The 17,478-nt window shown below is 40.3% G+C and overlaps 1 protein-coding gene across 1 annotated transcript in view; it reads left to right on the top strand.

Annotated features, from left to right (window-relative positions):
- Positions 1-17,478, top strand: part of si (sucrase-isomaltase) — an 81,417-nt gene that overhangs the window by 37,081 nt on the left and 26,858 nt on the right. Inside the window, 13 exon segments of the mRNA XM_028572823.1 lie at positions 2,596-2,652; positions 5,393-5,517; positions 5,806-5,894; positions 6,168-6,217; positions 6,582-6,767; positions 8,502-8,651; positions 8,775-8,981; positions 9,131-9,285; positions 10,533-10,701; positions 13,700-13,796; positions 14,408-14,520; positions 14,833-14,958; positions 16,219-16,347. Coding sequence (XP_028428624.1) covers positions 2,596-2,652; positions 5,393-5,517; positions 5,806-5,894; positions 6,168-6,217; positions 6,582-6,767; positions 8,502-8,651; positions 8,775-8,981; positions 9,131-9,285; positions 10,533-10,701; positions 13,700-13,796; positions 14,408-14,520; positions 14,833-14,958; positions 16,219-16,347 — 1,653 coding nt within the window.

Below are 17,478 nucleotides of genomic sequence, written 5' to 3' on the forward strand. Positions count from 1 at the left end.
ACCCATGTAAGGGTTTAGAAACTTAAAATTTTATAAAAGTTGTGAGACTAACTGTAACTTATGATTTTCTTCTCTCACATATGAAGTTTTATGTTTTTTCATTACTAAACATGGCCTGTTTTGACAGACCAGTGTGGCACACTGAGAATAGGAGTCTTCAACGTTTTTTAAGCCAATGCCCCCTCAACTGAAAGAGAGACGGAGCAGGAACCCCCTACTACATATATTGTATAAAATTAAGTTGCATAATAAACTGGGCCTACAATAACGTGTAGGGCAGCCTAAAGCCTTTACACATACCTTTTTAGTGCATAGAATACAAAGCTATTCAAATAGCTTAATAATTGTTGGCATGGTTTTTTAATTCATGTTTTAATAAATACATGAGTCACAGTGAATCCTTAGGATTAACTGTATCCGTGGATGGCTACCTTAGAGACTACCTTACCTATAGGCCAGTTAGCAGTTGGGATTTATATTTGCTAATAAGATTTTGGATTCATGTTAAGACTTTTTAGTTTTTGAACAATAATTTGGAGGCCCCCTTGCATTGACTCTGAGGACCTCCTAGGGGTCCCGGACCCCCTGTTGAAGATCCCTGCTGACCTCTGCAGTGCCACTTGTAAAGGATTCTTTCCAAATGACAGATCCAGTGTGGCTGAATATTCATCTTTTGTGGTGACAGGGTGCTGCTGAGCCGCGATGCTGTGGTTTAAGCCAGGGTAAGGGCAGGCATTAAGAACAGAGCGCCCACTATCTGTTACAGATGCATCCGGCTGTGAAGGGCCAACATGAAGAGATAGTGTCAGTTGCTTGAGTGAGGTCACAGGCTGTTCTTTAACAACCCTTCATATCCTACCTTCTCTTTTCTTTTTTCATTATGCTCATATCTCTCTGTCTCTTTGTATTTATCACTTTGTCCGGCTGCTTCTGCCTTTCTCTAATGATGCTCTTGCTCCGTCATTCATCAGTCGATGCTTTAACCTTGATCTGTGTGATAAACTGGGGAGATCTCCTGTCTCGCTCTCTGCCATCCCCTCTGGTCCCTTACTCCCTTTACTTTTTAGCTCATACTTTCATCAAACGTCAACTCTCTTATCTCATCTGCATTCTCTTAATCAGCTGCTGCAACTCACCCTTGTGATCCCATTTCATTTCATCTCATCTCTCTTTCCCTCTCGCTCACTCTCTCTCTGCTTCTCTCATCTACCTCAGCTACCATCTGATCATGCTGCCAGTATGAATCTTTAGCCGACCTGATCAAATCTTACCTTATGGCTAACTGAGCTTCAGTACTCTAAATGAGGATACATGCCTCATGACTTGTCCCTCTCAATCACAGTTAGCAGACATGCTTAGTCCTGCAGTCCCTTCCCATTAGTCCGTGTGGTGAGTGATATGTGCCGCAAGCAAATCAGACACCAGAAAACGAGGTATAGAGGGAGCATCCATTTCCCCAGGCTGTCATCCCACAGGCTGTGTAGCGGTTCTGACAGGTGATCTGCCTCAAACTGCGAATGTGGATCCCAAAGAGGGCATTAAGTCATTTAATTTGGTTAGCAGGCCATTAAAGCAATATGTCTTTATCAAATTTTACTCTTTATATAGTTTCACGTGTTTTGAATTTTAAATTTGCTCTTATTACCCTCTGTTTGTTTATCCTTTGTTCCTTATTCTCTTACCTTTTTGTTCGTTCTTGGCTTCCTGTCAACCCTCTTTCTTGTTCCTAATAACAGGCCTCAGAGGGCCACACAATAGAACATGCTGAGAGAGAGAGAGAGAGAGAGAGAGAGAGAGAGAGAGAGAGAGAGAGAGAGAGAGAGAGAGAGAGAGAGAGAGAGAGAGAGAGAGAGAGGTTTGTGCCATCGATGACTTTGACAGACGGCCTTGCCCTACACAGCTGACGTAGTGTATTTCACAATTTGGTCTGTTTTGAGAAGGACCTCTAGTTTGCTCTTTCTTTTGCTGCACTCTCTGTGTTTATCTCTCTCTCTCTCTCTCCCTCTGTTCTGCCCGCCAGAAAGAGCAGGGAAGTGACAATGCTATCAAAGGCTTGGCACTCTTCTATTGATTGCTCCTGTCTGTCAACCACCTTAAGCTATCAAAGGCTGTCACCTATCAGTCGTCGCTTGATGCTGTCTTTTCCATCATCTGTATCATCATAGCACTGTAGACTAAAATGTCACAAGGGCTTTGTGGAAACTTTATATCAGATGGTAGGCAGTTTTGAAATAACTCTCCTTGATGGAAACATTTTATCTTTTTTTTTTTTAAATGTATTGTTAAGTTGCAGTGATTTATAGCGGCAAGAAATATCCACGCTGCTTTTGTGGTGTATTGTAGCTTCTCTCCTCGTGTTTAACCCTGTTAAGAAGATTAAAGTATCAGGATTGGTGCAGTGAGCTAAAGCAGGTGTTACTAGCTGCAGACACAAATCAAACACAAGCATGCTTCACACAGAACACAAAGCTGTCACCTTTTGATTTCTACTCTACAAATCAGAGCTTCATAATATATTTAATAGCAACAACAAATGTTTAGATTTGTTAAAATATGCACACATATGAAGAAATATGTTGTTCTTGTTTTCTGCAGGGTGTGGACAAGGTGTGGGCATATATCCCAGATGCTGTGTGGTATGACTATGAGACGGTAAGACTATATTCTGCTCACTTTAAAATAGTTTCCTCTAAAGCTTTTCCTCTTCAGATAAGAAAAGATCAATAGTTGCAAAATAATTTATATACTTACAGCAAAGACTTCAAATCTTCCAGCTCAAAATGTTGCTGACATATTTATTTTAGAGAAAAAAAGGAACTTTATCCGTGAAAAAAATAGATTTATACTTTAATTAGACAGCACAGTGTGGGTGTTTCTTATGTTTTTCCTACCCAATTTACATACATGAAGAAAATGGAATATTAAAAACACCTTTCAATAAAATGCAATCAGATTCAAAATGGCATAAAAAAAACCATAGAGTTGAATCAACATCTCTCTGATACAGTCTTATGAAACTGAACATCATTAGCCTTATACATATGATAAACAGGAAATAGGATGATAAAAAGGCTAAACATGAATAATTGAAGGGTTACTGTATTATAATCCATTATTTTGCATGGGTGTACCTGGTTATTTGTAAACATAAAAGTGTAGTGCTCAACAAAAATGGTTGCAAAATCGCTTTTAATTATTATGTTAGTGGAATGAACACATACAAAAATAACGTGTCACATGAAAGTCTTTGCCTTGGAGTTCTTTGTTTGAGACTGAGAGACGAGACCGATAAGACAGCAAGAGTAAGGACAAAGATAGCGTGAAAGAGGGGACAGGAAAAAAGAGTAGAGAGACTATCTTCCTGACAGAGAGATAAAAGAGGTGTTGAGCTCCTTTGGGACCTTATTTGGGTGTCACAGTGGTGATGTAAAGCGCCCACTGATCAGATGAACGATTAGATTGGCTGTCTTGCCGCCGGCCCCTTATCCTGGTTGGTCCCCTGTGATTATCTGGGTAGGAGGATGGAATGGTGTGGGGGGATGTAGTGAAAATGACCATGAAAAACAAGTTACAGAGTAATGGAATAACAGAAAAAAAACAAAGGGATGAAGGAGCAAAAACAGACAGGATGGGAGCTGAACTAAACTACTATACTACTTGACATAGAGAGAGAGCGAGAGAGAGAGAGAGGAAAAGCAGGGGCAAATCTAGAAGATGGGAAGAAGAAAAGGGGGATGGCATTAACAGTATGTAGAAGAGTAGGAAGATGGGAGGATTGGCCAGCAGGAATAAAGAGAAGAGAAGACACGGCTAGAGAAGACCTCTTTAAGGCAGACAATGAGGGGGTGATAAGATCTGAAATTGCTTGTAGACGCTCCACTAACTTCAGCCCACACACTGGCCCATACTCTACTGTACTGTACTGTACTGCACACACACACACACACACACACACACACACACACACACACACACACACAAACTTCCATGGGAATAGAGGAAAATGGGATAGAAAAAATAATTAGAGCACCACAAGAGAGAATAACATGACGTGGAGAAAGAAGGAGTTTAAAGGAGAATGAGAGGAGATGGAGAAAAGACGGTTTTAAATTGTTTTAGGCTGGTCTGAGGATTCAGTCCTCAGGAGATCAGAAATTAACTGTGCTCTATCTGGGCCCTCAGAGAAATGAGTGGAGGGGCTGAGAGAGAGAGACACAGAAAGAGAGAGAGAAATGTGTCTCCCCATATCAAATAAGTTCTTCTTAGCAGTACAGAACGATACCATTATAATGAGTACATCATTATGCAAAACAAATTAACACATTTGACATACTCCTCAACTGACTTAGTAACAGCACTTTTAAACTTTTTTGTAAGCATTTAAATTGTTTTCTTCTTCAAAAATTCAACTGTGATCAAGGGCATTGGCTCATTGTCCGAAATGAGGCTTAGGTTTGATAACTATGAGCTACAAGAACAAGCTGTATTTTTCTATTTCACTGATAACTTCTATGTAAAGGGTCAGTTCACCCAAATTACAGAAAATACATATTTTCTTACTTACCTCTACTGGTAGCCATGCAGATGGATTTGGCTTCATTCCCTTAGGTGTTCACATGTCCTCTGAGATTTCTGCCACAAACCCAATACAATGAAGGTGAATGGAATTTTATTTGTGGGGCTCACAGGTTTACTAATTACAATAGTGCATAATCCACAAACTTTACTTTGAACAGACATATTTTTATCAGTAGAAAGTAGCTCCAATGAAAAGTCTCCATTGTAAGGCCTGTGGAGTATCCAGAGTAAACAAAACCAAGGCTATCTGCATATCTAAAACACATAGCTAAACACCAGAGGGGTTAAGTAAACCGGCATTTTTTTAAATGCGCTTTAAATTATTCTGTAAACGTATGCAATAAAACGTCATGCAATGACTGCTGCAATCAGGTTCAAATATCTCAAATATTTCTAAGAGTGGAATTTATAGCTGAGAAGGCCTAAAGTCATAATTAATGGCTTATGTTTTCTATGCTGTAGTATCTTGTTTTCACTGTTGTAGATTACAAAGCAGCTTTGGACCCAATACATGTCCTAGCAGGGTTGCAGACCCAGACTAAAAACTGATCCATTTACACCAATGGCACACACAGGTGTTCCCTGTGTTTCTGTGTCAGTGTTTAAGGGGCCTCACTCAGAAAAAGTCAATTCTAGAGAAGTAAATTTCACGCAAGCCCAAAGCCAGTCTTTTGCAGCCCAGGCTTGTGCCATGGCCACTGTCTGTCCTAACCATGAAATGGGAAACACAGAGATTGTCTTGCCCACAGAGCATTGATTGGGGAACATGGGGGAATTTAGGTAAGTTAATAGATTCTGTTCTCCTACCAATCAGATGGAACGGCTGGCAGACCGCAGAAAGTATGTTGATATGCATCTGCCAGCTGATAAGCTTGGCTTACACATCAGAGGCGGCGCTATCCTTCCCACGCAGAGACCTGATGTCACCACTACATACAGGTACACACACCCACATACACACACACACACACGCACAAACAGTTTTAAATATTTCAATAAGCAATCACGTACAGTAATTACATGCGATGTACATTCATATTATCATGCAAACACAAAAGCATACACAGAGCATCAACAAATGTACATACATCATAATCATAAATGCATCAAATTGTGTCTCGTGCTATATTTGATTATTATGCAAAGATAGTAGTTTTTTGATTCATTAAATTGTAAATACACATGCGTATGGTGTTTGTACTTCAACGTGTGTTTATGTGTCTCTAGTCGGCATAACCCCATGGGTTTGATCGTCGCTCTTGATGACAACAACCAGGCAGCTGGGGAGCTATTCTGGGATGATGGAGATTCCAGAGGTATTGTATGCAAATGTTCTGGTGTGTGTGAGACAGGATCATCCACATCTTGTTATTATCATTCATTACAGGCATGTTTTTATGAGTATCAATTTGAAGCTCTTATCTTGTCAAGCACAAAGCATCACATAAGTCAGTGTGACTGTTCAAATACAGTTAGTCAGCTAACACACATTAACAAGTGAAGATCAGTTCTCTACTGTGTGGCAGTATATTTGTTGTCAAACTGCTGTGAAAAACATCAACATCTGCTCTTTTTTTTTCTTTTTACAGAAACAGTTAAAACAGGCAACCACATCCACTACGAGTTCTCCGCTGTCAATGTAAGTTTCCCTCGCACACATCCACACCATCTTCTAAATCCGGCCCACATAGTCCCTCTGATCTGAACTTAAGTTCAAAACCCACAGAGACCACACCACCAAGCATAATTGGTCCATGTTACACTGCTGAAGCTTTGTTGGAACAAGTATCCCATGTTCCTCCTTCCCAGCACTGAGAATGGGCTTGCATGTTTAATGAATGACAGTGATGTTCTTCCTGTATGTTAGCTCTATCAACCTATTATTCTATCTATTGAAAACAAAAACTGAAAGAAAAAAAATACATTATATATTTCAGAATGTAAATTCAGCAATACTAATCAGTTTGCAAATTAGGCATATCATTATGTCCTCTGCCTTATAGGGAGTGCTGAAGATGCAGGTGACCCATTCCGGCTACAGGGACCCAAACAACCTTAAGTTTGAGACCATTACTGTCTTCGGTGTGCCTCAACCTCCTATCTCTGTCTCTGAGACTCACATTGGCACAAATGGAAACTCTACCACCTCAGTGCCCAACACCAACATACAGTATGATGCAGTCAAGAAGGTAAACAAACACATAGACATTGCTATGTGCAAATGCAAAATAAAAACAGCAACCATTATCTTTTTGCGTGCTAGGGGGAATAACTTTTACAGAAAATGTATTAAAATATTGCACAATAATATTAAATAATAAATAATAAATAAATAATAATAAAGCACAATGTAACAATACCAACAATGTAAAAAAAAAAAGTGAACCTAGTCTAGCATTTAGGAACTCAGATATTTGTTTGATGGAGACCAGATCAGTGAAAAACAGTGTGTGATTGTCGGACATTCATCAGATGACCAGAAACATGACACAACATAAATGCAAATGTTGCTCTGTGTCTGCTGAATGTGTAAAATAGGCAACTATTTGCTTATATTAGTTTGCCATATCAACTTTATAATGTGATAGTATGTCATTACTACTGTATGTTTACAGCTTGTTCTGCTGCCTCCAAGTGGCCAAAAAATAATCTTCTTTTGTCCTGCTTTAGAAAATTAAATGACTACAATTTGTTATTATTATTTGTTATTGTTTGTTACATTTCTGCCTTTAATCTGCATTCCTAGGATTGAGTGAATCACATTTGGTAATGGGAATTTTCTAATTGAAAATAATGAATTGTATTAATAGGTTAGAATTGAATAAACAATGGAATAATAGGCATGACATAGTCTTAACATATGAAAAACTCCCATTTTCTCATCCAAGTCAAGTGAAGCCATTAAAGTATTTCCACTGTGAGGAAAACCTTGCTGTATGTTACAGGACAGATCTAGAGTGAATGAGTTCTATGGTGGCCACGCTTGCCAACTTCTGCCATTTGTTTCAATAAGACCAGGAATGAAAACATAACTGTACATTTCAAGGTTAGCCTCTAAGTGTAAGAAATTATAACAATTTACGTTAGGAGAGGATCGTAAAAGCTTCCGTGTGTGTGTGTGTGTGTGTGTGTGTGTGTGTGTGTGTGTGTGTGTGTGTGAGAATGAGTGAGGGGTAGGGAGACTACGTTGTAATGGTCCTACAGTAACTGCCCAGGGTTATAAGCAAACAACAGGAGTCTATAAAGTGTCAAGAAGGTTCAGTTAAGTATTACTGTAGAGCTTTACCTTTTGTGCTGGTGTATATTTGCGTGCGCACATGTGTTTATGTGTGTGCGGCCAGGGCTATGCTTCTGTAAATCCTCAAGGTCTCTCTGGTCACACACACACGCATGCATTTATCAGATGACTCTCAGCGGTAAACATTTCCTGGGGGTGAAGGGTAAATGTGCTGTTAAACCTAAACTCTGGCTTGTCATGTCCATCAGTCTTTGTATGCCTAGTCAGATTGGGCCTTGAACATAGCTCCCAGCCACCAAACCTCATTAGTTCCATATACAGTACACTAAAATAGAACAGTACTTTACTACACAAGTCACGTTGGCTCCCTGTGTTTTATTTTGTTTTTTTACTTGAGTGTGTTATGCTTTTTTTCAAAAACATTTCCTACCTGCTATATAGCCTTACTGCCTTCAGTTGGTGATTGTAGTGTCTAGAGTGAAAGGGGCTCCCCGAGATTTGTCCTAAGAATGATGCATAATTCCTGGGAGAGGCTGCTGAAACAGAGAGGGAAATGACCAGCTGTCTTAATTGATAGCATACAGCAAGCCTGTCTGGGCATGTCCTGGCATTGGCATTCTTGGATTTAATATTCACTGCTTTCACCCATCTTAGTCCTCACCTTAATTTCATCACAAACACACAGGTTATGTCCCTGCGTGGCCTCTCCCTGACTTTCGGGGAGACCTATATGGTGCAGTGGGAACTGGACCCGAAGGAGATCCAGCGCTTTGACTGCTATCCAGAGAAGCATGCAGATGAAGCTAAGTGCAAGGCCAGAGGCTGCATCTGGGAGGTGAGGGGTGACACAGATGAGGTTCACATGCACATACACATATTATTTATGTATTCTATCAATAAACAACTGAGAAAAAAAAAACAGCTTCAAAATTTGTATATGCTTTTTGTCCCCATTCAGCCAAGCACCATTGAAGGTGCTCCATGGTGCTTCTATCCAAGGGACTTTGGCTACACTGTTACAGAAGTAAAAAACACCAACTCAGGCATAACAGCTGATATCACTCGGAACAAGAAATACAGGAGCAGTGGTCGCCCAGATTCACCAGACATTGACACACTTCGTGTCGAGATCCATTACCTCAGCAGCGACATGTTACAGTTTAAGGTGTCTGTTTCCTTGTGCAAGAAGTGGTGCATATCATGTTTCTTTCCACGCACTGCTTCTGACTATTTTTCTTTATTTCAATGCATCCATCCTACTTGTGTGCTCAATATAAACAGACACACTGACACTAACATTCCCTCACTGTCCAGATCTGGGACCCAGCCACAGATCGTTATGAGGTTCCAGTGCCACGGTCGGTTCCTGCTTCTCCTGAGACTGACGAGAGCAAGAGGCTTTACAAGGTCGAGGTTACCCCCAACCCATTCGGCATCCAGGTCACAAGGAAAAGAACAGGAACCAAGATGTAAGTATTTCAGTTGTGCAAGTGGTTCAGGTGGGCTGAGGTTGTTGTTGTGTGTTCTAGATGTTTTTTTTTCAGTTTCATAAATTTTTGGTTTATTACCATTGTTTGGATCGTTCATCAGTCTCTCTGAAAAAAATTATATGTGTTCCTGGGGTTTGCTTGTCATATCCTCAAACACTGCCACACTTGCAAATATAATTTGAAACCCTCGTGATTTTAACAAAACTAAAGAATAATTAATTTGTCAACAAATAAAAAACTACAACTTCACCAAAATGTTACCAGTTCAGCAATTCATACATTTTCATATCGTCTTTATCTAAACCTGCGCAGTGAAATGTCAATGTTCCAAGGCAAAAGCTTTAGTGTTATTACAAATGTCAATGTGACTTTTAATGAGGTTTTCTTACGTGTCAAACATAACCTGGTCCAGTGTCACTTCAGATCGCTATTGGAAAATTAATCTTATTAAAAAAGCATAATAGTTTCCATTAATTCTGATGTGTCGACATATTTTGTCTGTTGTATATTGTTAGCCTTTAACTCCTTGTTATTGCTCCCTACCCTGGCCAGTCGCTCTTAAAAAAGAGAATGTTAACCACATTGATGTTTAATAAATAAGTTATATACATTCCTAAACATCAAGGTAAATTAATATGCAATGCATTCATTTTGTTTCAACAAGCTCGATGCAATCCCTTCTCTTTGTCCCTTAAATTGTCCCCTTTAGGGCAGTGATTCACCAGGCCATTTTGGGCAATATAGATGCTCCCATTAACAAGCAGTAAAGTAAGATGTGGGGTAAAAATTCTATTCTACCATATTTTCAGGCAAGAAACACATTTTTACCCTGTGATATTAAAGTAACAATGCTGAATCAACTCCTCTGGCACAGTTACCTAATCAGATAAGCTCAGGAAAGTTTCCCAGTGTATCAGTGCCTAAAGTAGTTTCCTCTTGTTCAGCAGTCATGATGATGTCCCATAAAGCAGTCCAGCATCGAAGAGTCTTTTCAAAGCATATCTTTAATCTTCTTTTTGTAGTTAAGCCTTTGTGTTTTTTAGAAGTGTCAGTAGAAAGTTTACTAATTAAAATGTATGAAGTATGATGAAGGAATGCCTGCAGTTCCTGCAGGTTATTATGCTTATTTGTGTCAAACATATTGTGAATAACTTCCTTTGACAATAATTCCCTCTCACCCTCTCTCTTTCCATCTCTCATTGATTTAATCCTGTCACTTTTCTTAGTTGGGACTCCTCTGTGCCAGGTTTTACATTCTCGGACATGTTCATCCAAGTGTCTACTCTACTGTCATCAGAGTTTGTCTACGGCTTTGGAGAGACGGAGCATCCCACCTATAAACACAATCTCAATTATCACACCTGGGGTATGTTCTCCAAGGACCAGCCTCCTGGTGTAAGTATCACACTGAAGCTCTCGTGCTTATCAAATGTAGCTGTTGGGATTGTCTGACTGATAATGATTTCCATGAACAAAATACTAGCACCCCACCCCTTTTTAAAGCATTGTCATGTTCCATCAAAACCAATTGTGGGCTGGTTATGGCATATGTAACATCACACCCTGCACTGAATGTCTTTATCTAACATCACAACCTCTACTGCAGAGGTGACTTGTAAACAACCTTCCTGTGCAGTATATAAATGTGCCTTTCTCACATTTTTGTCACTTTGATGTGGTGATGTTGATATGAGTGTCATCATGTTTTCCCTACTGGTGTCAAGGCCAGACAGGATGAGGTTTCCAACTGCATCAGCATTATCAAGCCTAATTGCTGAGCCGTCAAGACAGCTCCACAGGGTTCAGACAAATGTTATGGGGCCCCTCGGAAAGCAAGGGAATATGAGTTAGGAGGGGGGGAAAAAGGGAGAGCAGATGAAAATGAGAAAAAATATATCAAGCAGACAGGGTGACATGGACTTTGTATTTACACAGTCTTTGGTATACTAATATTAAACTGGATAAGACAACAATCTAAATAGGAGTTTGCCATATAAACAAATTTTTTTGAGTAGTTTAATCTAAATTAGGTCATAGACGGCGTCATTTTAGCTACATTATTACATAGCATTAACTGTTATTCACATTACTTTAAATTATGTGTCAAGTCACTTTATTACACTATAGATCCTATAGTATTCTATAGTTATACACACATTGTTTTTTTTTTTTTTTCCAAACAAAATCCAGTAATTTTCATCTACAAACCCCACAAAAATCAACGTATGACTCTTTCTGGCACACCACACACCTGAACTACAAGGCAGCAGTATGGAGTTGTAATTTTTAAAAGACAGTGCAAGTGTGCAACTGAGTGCAACTTAGGGTCGGCAGTGCGCAGCCATGGAAGGCTTGTATCATGTGGACACGGCGACAGTTTTGTTGTCATTACTTAGAATTCCTGATGGGGGTGGCAGAAACTACGCACTGTAGCTTTAAGAAGGAAGTTAGAAATGTAACTATGGTACAGTGAATTATGGATGGCCACAGGATAGAGGCAAAAAAAAAAACTGCTGGAATGTGTAATTTTTTTTCATTTGTGAAGGGTGCATCGTCAAGCTAAAACAGGGTGTTAAATAGCTTTTTAAGAGCATTTTACCTAAAGCACTATCCACGTAACTGACAGCACAGGCCAAAAATGTTTCCCCGGAAAGACATTTATCTCTTTTTCTTTTTTTTCATATTGATTCACCATTAGGAGACATCTCTACCACTACAGAGTGTTGCTTGCTTTAATTACTAATAATTACACAAAACATAAGGGATAATTTCAAAGAAAGTGACAAAAAACCCAACAAAATAATAAACAAACTGAATGTAAAACTGCAATGCAGAGCACGTCATCTGATTCTACTCTCATGGGTCTTTTTTGTTCAGAATTTGCACAGACATACTCTACAGTAACCACAACTATACACATCTGCAACATGAAAGAGATATAGTTTGAGGTTGAATAGTTGATAGTTGAGGGAAACTCAGACTTTGTAGTGTACACTGGAGGGGATATCTCCAGTCATTAACTAGGTTGTGTGCCATAGAATATAAAGGAGAATATAAATATGAAGTTTTATAAGGCACCAAGTAAATTGCTTTTTTACAATCCTGTTTTATTTAGAAGAGTGTCCATAGTTGGACTATTACAATCCATGTAAATGTACCTTGAATAAGTGTGTTTCGGTCTGTCCATACATATGAGTGAGAAGCCAAGAAAGACCGACAGAGAGAGACCAAGAGAACACTGTCACTGCTGGCTGTCTCTCTTTGTTAGTGGACAAGCTAATGACCTTTCTCCCACTTGAGTCAGGCCACCACACCATGTAGCAGGGCCACAAGGATACAAGCACACACATAAAAGACACACATTCACACAAAGATGACACCGAGACAGAGCAAGTCCTCAGAGCCATTGTATTACAGTTTAACAGCTTCTTATGAACCAGAGGTGCAGGAGGCTGATGGAGTGTGACGTGCCCATGAGTTTTCGTTGCAGGACGGTGACATCTAAAAGTGGCAGATTTCCTGTCCCCTGCCACCTTTCTCTCTATTTCTCTTAGCCTAGTCTGTCTAGTTCCATCCTCATCTAAACACTGCATTAGTGGGACCCTCACAGTAGTTACAGAAGGAACACACTGTGAAACACAACTCAATCCCTCTAGAACCATATATTGTTACGGATGCGTAATTACTAAAGCACATTGCAATGTATGCATGTAGAAATCAACGCAAGCAAATGCAAACATTTATAGCATGTGATAAATTGTCACAGAAAAAGGTAAACATAAATAAATGTCTGCCTTCAGCCACACAAGTTGATTAAAGTAGCGATTAAGTAGGCATTAAAAACTATTTTGGAATAAGCACATTTGCCAAGTGGAGGCTGGTAAACCACCAAGCTACAGTTTTGGCATTCATTTTTTCTATCTGTATGCAACATTTAGGACTTCCTGATTTTGTTATAATACCCAGCAGCAACTCAAATCCCCAAATAACTTCCCAGTTCTCCATCGATATTCAAACTCAGGCCAGAGGATATAATGAGAAGTTGGAGCACTATTGGGTGCTATAACTACCAAAGAAAGTATATATTTAAATACATGTAGTAATCAGTGCACATCAATTTGCAAAGATAATAGTTATAAATAGTTATAGTTATAAATATTCTTTTTTTACCTCAGGGAAAACCAGTGAAGTTTGGAATGTTGACAGCACTGGGAGCAAGCCCATCAGTGTTGTCACACCTATAAATGCATTGACAAATTCCCTGTCAGGTGTAAACAAAAATGCTCATGAATAAACCAAACGTTTGTACAAGCCATGGAACAGATTCTTTACCCAGCATCTCACACTTTTCTCCTTTATTCTTACTCTCTGTCTCTCTGTCTCTCTGCTACAGTACAAGATGAATTGTTACGGAGTGCACCCTTTCTATATGGGCCTTGAGACGACAAGTGATGCTCATGGTGTGCTGCTACTAAACAGCAATGCCATGGGTGAGAGGAACACACACGCAGACACACCTGCACACACATGCTTGTACATGTGCATACACTATATGCAAATGAGACCAACCATTCTCATGTACACATAATCACACTCAATTACATATGCAGTGAGAATGAATGTATTAATGAATGAGGCTGTTTCCCATGCTTTAAGCAAATGTCCTTTCCTTTCCATCTTATATAAGGCCAACACAGCAGAATAAGCACTTTCTACTCCACCTTTGTGTATTTGCATACTGAACAGTAATACACACTTTAACACAGGCAAATGAACATGCATCACACATACACACATGTGCTGTTATATCAATTTCTCAATTTGCAAGAGCTCAGGTACTCATCATGTGTCAATGAAATGAAAGTGAAAAGAAATACCTAATTTTGAATGTATTACAACCATTTTTTATAAATGGGCTTATACTTCTGTAGAACAAAATGTCTTGTTCTCCCGTCTTGTCCTCCCTTCCTGTTTGTTTAAACTTTAAGTACTAAAATATGCATGCGCTACACATAGTATGGACACAAAATGTACACACACGTACATAACAATTCATTTACATTTCTAAGGGACATTCATTTTTTATTTGCTCTATGACCAGATGTGACTTTCCAGCCTACTCCAGCTTTAACCTACCGAACTGTGGGAGGCATCCTTGATTTCTACATGGTCCTGGGACCTACACCTGAAATGGTGGTGCAGGAGTACACTGCGGTAAGTCTTCTTGGACTTCTGGTCTGCTTGTGTTTTACTGTGTGCTTTTGTGCCTATGTGTGTGTGCTGTGTGTGTTTTGTGTCTGGCCCAGGGCCGCTGTTGATGGACTGCAGCAGCTGGGAGTTCCTCGCTTCAATGCACTCTCTCATTTAGCCTATTCAAACACACACACACACACACACACACAAACAGACGCACTCACAGACAACAAATCAAACAAACACTTTATGGACGCCGTCCCGTTTTCCTGCAAAACAACTTTTTCTGTGCTGAACTGTTTTGACTTCCTTGTTTGTTTTTCTTCTTAACAGCTGATTGGACGACCTGTTCTACCTGCGTATTGGTCCCTTGGGTTCCAGCTCTGTCGCTATGGTTACGCTAATGACACAGAAATAGCAGATCTATACAGAGACATGAAGGCAGCGGGTATACCCTATGTAAGTTCTTGGACAAATACTTTTTTAAATATGTCTGAATTCCAGGTAATAGCATGTTTTCTTGTCATGAATGAAAGAAAACATGAATCCTCATTTCATATGTTCCTATTCAGTTCATATGTGACGATGTGAAAATATCAAACCTCATGTATCACAACTTCATAAATGTGATTTAAAAACAAAATGTTACAGGACACAATGCTGATGCTGCCCACATACATTGTATCCAATTACATTCCAGTATGTTTGCCGGCTTTTGCCGGAACACTGATATCATTCAATGAGTGTCCCAACACAAGGAATCATGTAATTGCCCTTATACAAACAAATGCACTCTGAGAGCTTTTTCTTGTCTGCTCTGATGTAGGTTGAACAGCATAGGGTCATGCACTCAGTGGAATAGACTGAGCTAAATTCACTACAGTATCTACTCATATTTTACAATATGAGTCACTGTATGCGGACAATAAGTATATAAAACTAAATCAGATAAAATAAGTTATTGGGATCAAGCTAAATGGACTTCATAGATTACATTGGGTACATCCAGTTGAACTTAATAAAATGTGACCTCTAATTTCATTTGAAATCCATTCCATTGTAGGTTTCACAGTCTCTAGACATTTCCAGTTTTATACCAGAACCAGTAATTCTCTCTGACAGGCAAATCTGGGGTTCAGATTTAAATAACATAATAAGTAAAATACATCTGTGAGAGCACTGTCTTTGACCATGGCAAGGTGTCCCATGTGAAAACAGGACAGAATCCTCTTCATCATGCAGAACAGAACATAAGAATCCCCATCGATAATCAAGTGATCCCATGAATATGCTTCCTCTAACCTGCAAGGAGCTGACTCCAGCCAAAAATAATCCTGCATCAATAACTGGAATGAAAGAAGCAGAAATACAGCTACTTACAAAAGCTACTCATCAGCTAACTTTACAGTCGAACCAACCTTAAACTGCCACCGCACACCAGGCAACCGAAGCAGATTAAAGTGTTGTTCTCCCTAGAAATTGTAAGAAATAAGAGAAAGCTGAATTTAAAAGCAAATTAAACCCATACTTCTACCATATCTCAGGGGTTGCATGCAATATGTTTTGACAGAGTTACATAAGTATTAGTAGGAATCCTAACATTTGACATCACTGTATCAAAATGTGGTGTGTGCTGTTTTAAGTCCCGTCTCGTTCTAATATTTTTTAACAAAACTATTTAATTTAATTAATTTGAACTTTAACTGCTGTTTCTTGCAGGATGTGCAGTATGCAGACATTGACTACATGGACCGTCAGCTGGACTTTGTTCTGAACCCAAAGTTTGTTGGACTGCCCGCCCTGGTTGATCACATGAGGGGAGAGAGCATGAAGTTCATCTTCATTCTGGTAATGCCATTTTATCATAAAGTATTGATACAGTTACATGAATGGACTGGCTTTGCCAGACCTTACTCCACAGCGCTGCGGAGGAGGGTCTGGCTAGTCCACATAGCATTCTGGGATGGGAGAAAAACATGTTCTGGTTCAACAGCATTTCTTTAAACCAATCACAATCGTCTTGGGCGGTGCTACGCATGGCATGCCGCCACGGTGCCGCTACAAAATAGCTTTGGGAAGGAACTTGTTTTTGTGGAACATGTGTACGTTCAAAGGTTGTTTTAGTTGCGCGAGAGGAAAAATCAGCTTCAACAAATACTCTAGCTAGTTGTCTCGATTTACCCTGCAGAGATCTGAGGAGCAGTTAACCATTACAACACAATAAAAAGAGTAAGGTGAGCATGGGTGTCAGTTTGGTTTGGAATGTGCTGGGGACAGAGACGCATTTGGAAGTGCATTTCCAGAAGTGCTGGGTACAATGATATTCATTTTTATTTTTTTGTCTTTTGCACGTTGTCATGTTCTATTTCGTATAGGCTTCGCCCTCTAAGCCACGCTATGGGTTTATCCCTTCGCGCATGCGCAGTCGTGAAGATTTTCTTTCCCGCCCTTGCGTGCCGCACGGGCTTCAGCTACGTCCGCAATTACTGTATAAAAACAGGGCGGACCCGTTGCTCTGCTCCCACTTTTTCTTCAAGCAAGAGCAGTTATGAAGAAGGTAATGAAAACTACCAGCTCCAGCGGCGTCCGCCTCTGCCCCTCCTGCGAGGCCGGCTACATCTTCTCGCCGGACCTCCACCCCCGCTGCGAGACCTGCCTCGGCGCCTCTCATGTCGGCAAGGCTCTCACCTCCGACGCCTCCTGCCCGTTCTGCGCCCGCCTGCGTTCTAAAGAGCTTCAACGACTCTCTCACCGGGTTTCCTTCCTCCCCACTGGGAGGACTGGATCTGGAGACAGGGATCAATGCCTTTCCGCTACGGCTCTCCCCGTCTCCAGAACGGCCAGGGGCACCGCCTCAGCGGTCTTCCCCTCTGCCGCAGGTGGCTCCACTCGGAGGCTTCGATCTCCGCCCCTCCGCCTGCCCCACCGCTTCGACAGCCGGCCCCCGACCGGCAGGCTTCACGGGGTCGAAGGATCATG

The sequence above is a fragment of the Perca flavescens genome, chromosome 3 (genome assembly GCF_004354835.1).
Source record: "Perca flavescens isolate YP-PL-M2 chromosome 3, PFLA_1.0, whole genome shotgun sequence".
Taxonomy (NCBI): domain Eukaryota; kingdom Metazoa; phylum Chordata; class Actinopteri; order Perciformes; family Percidae; genus Perca; species Perca flavescens.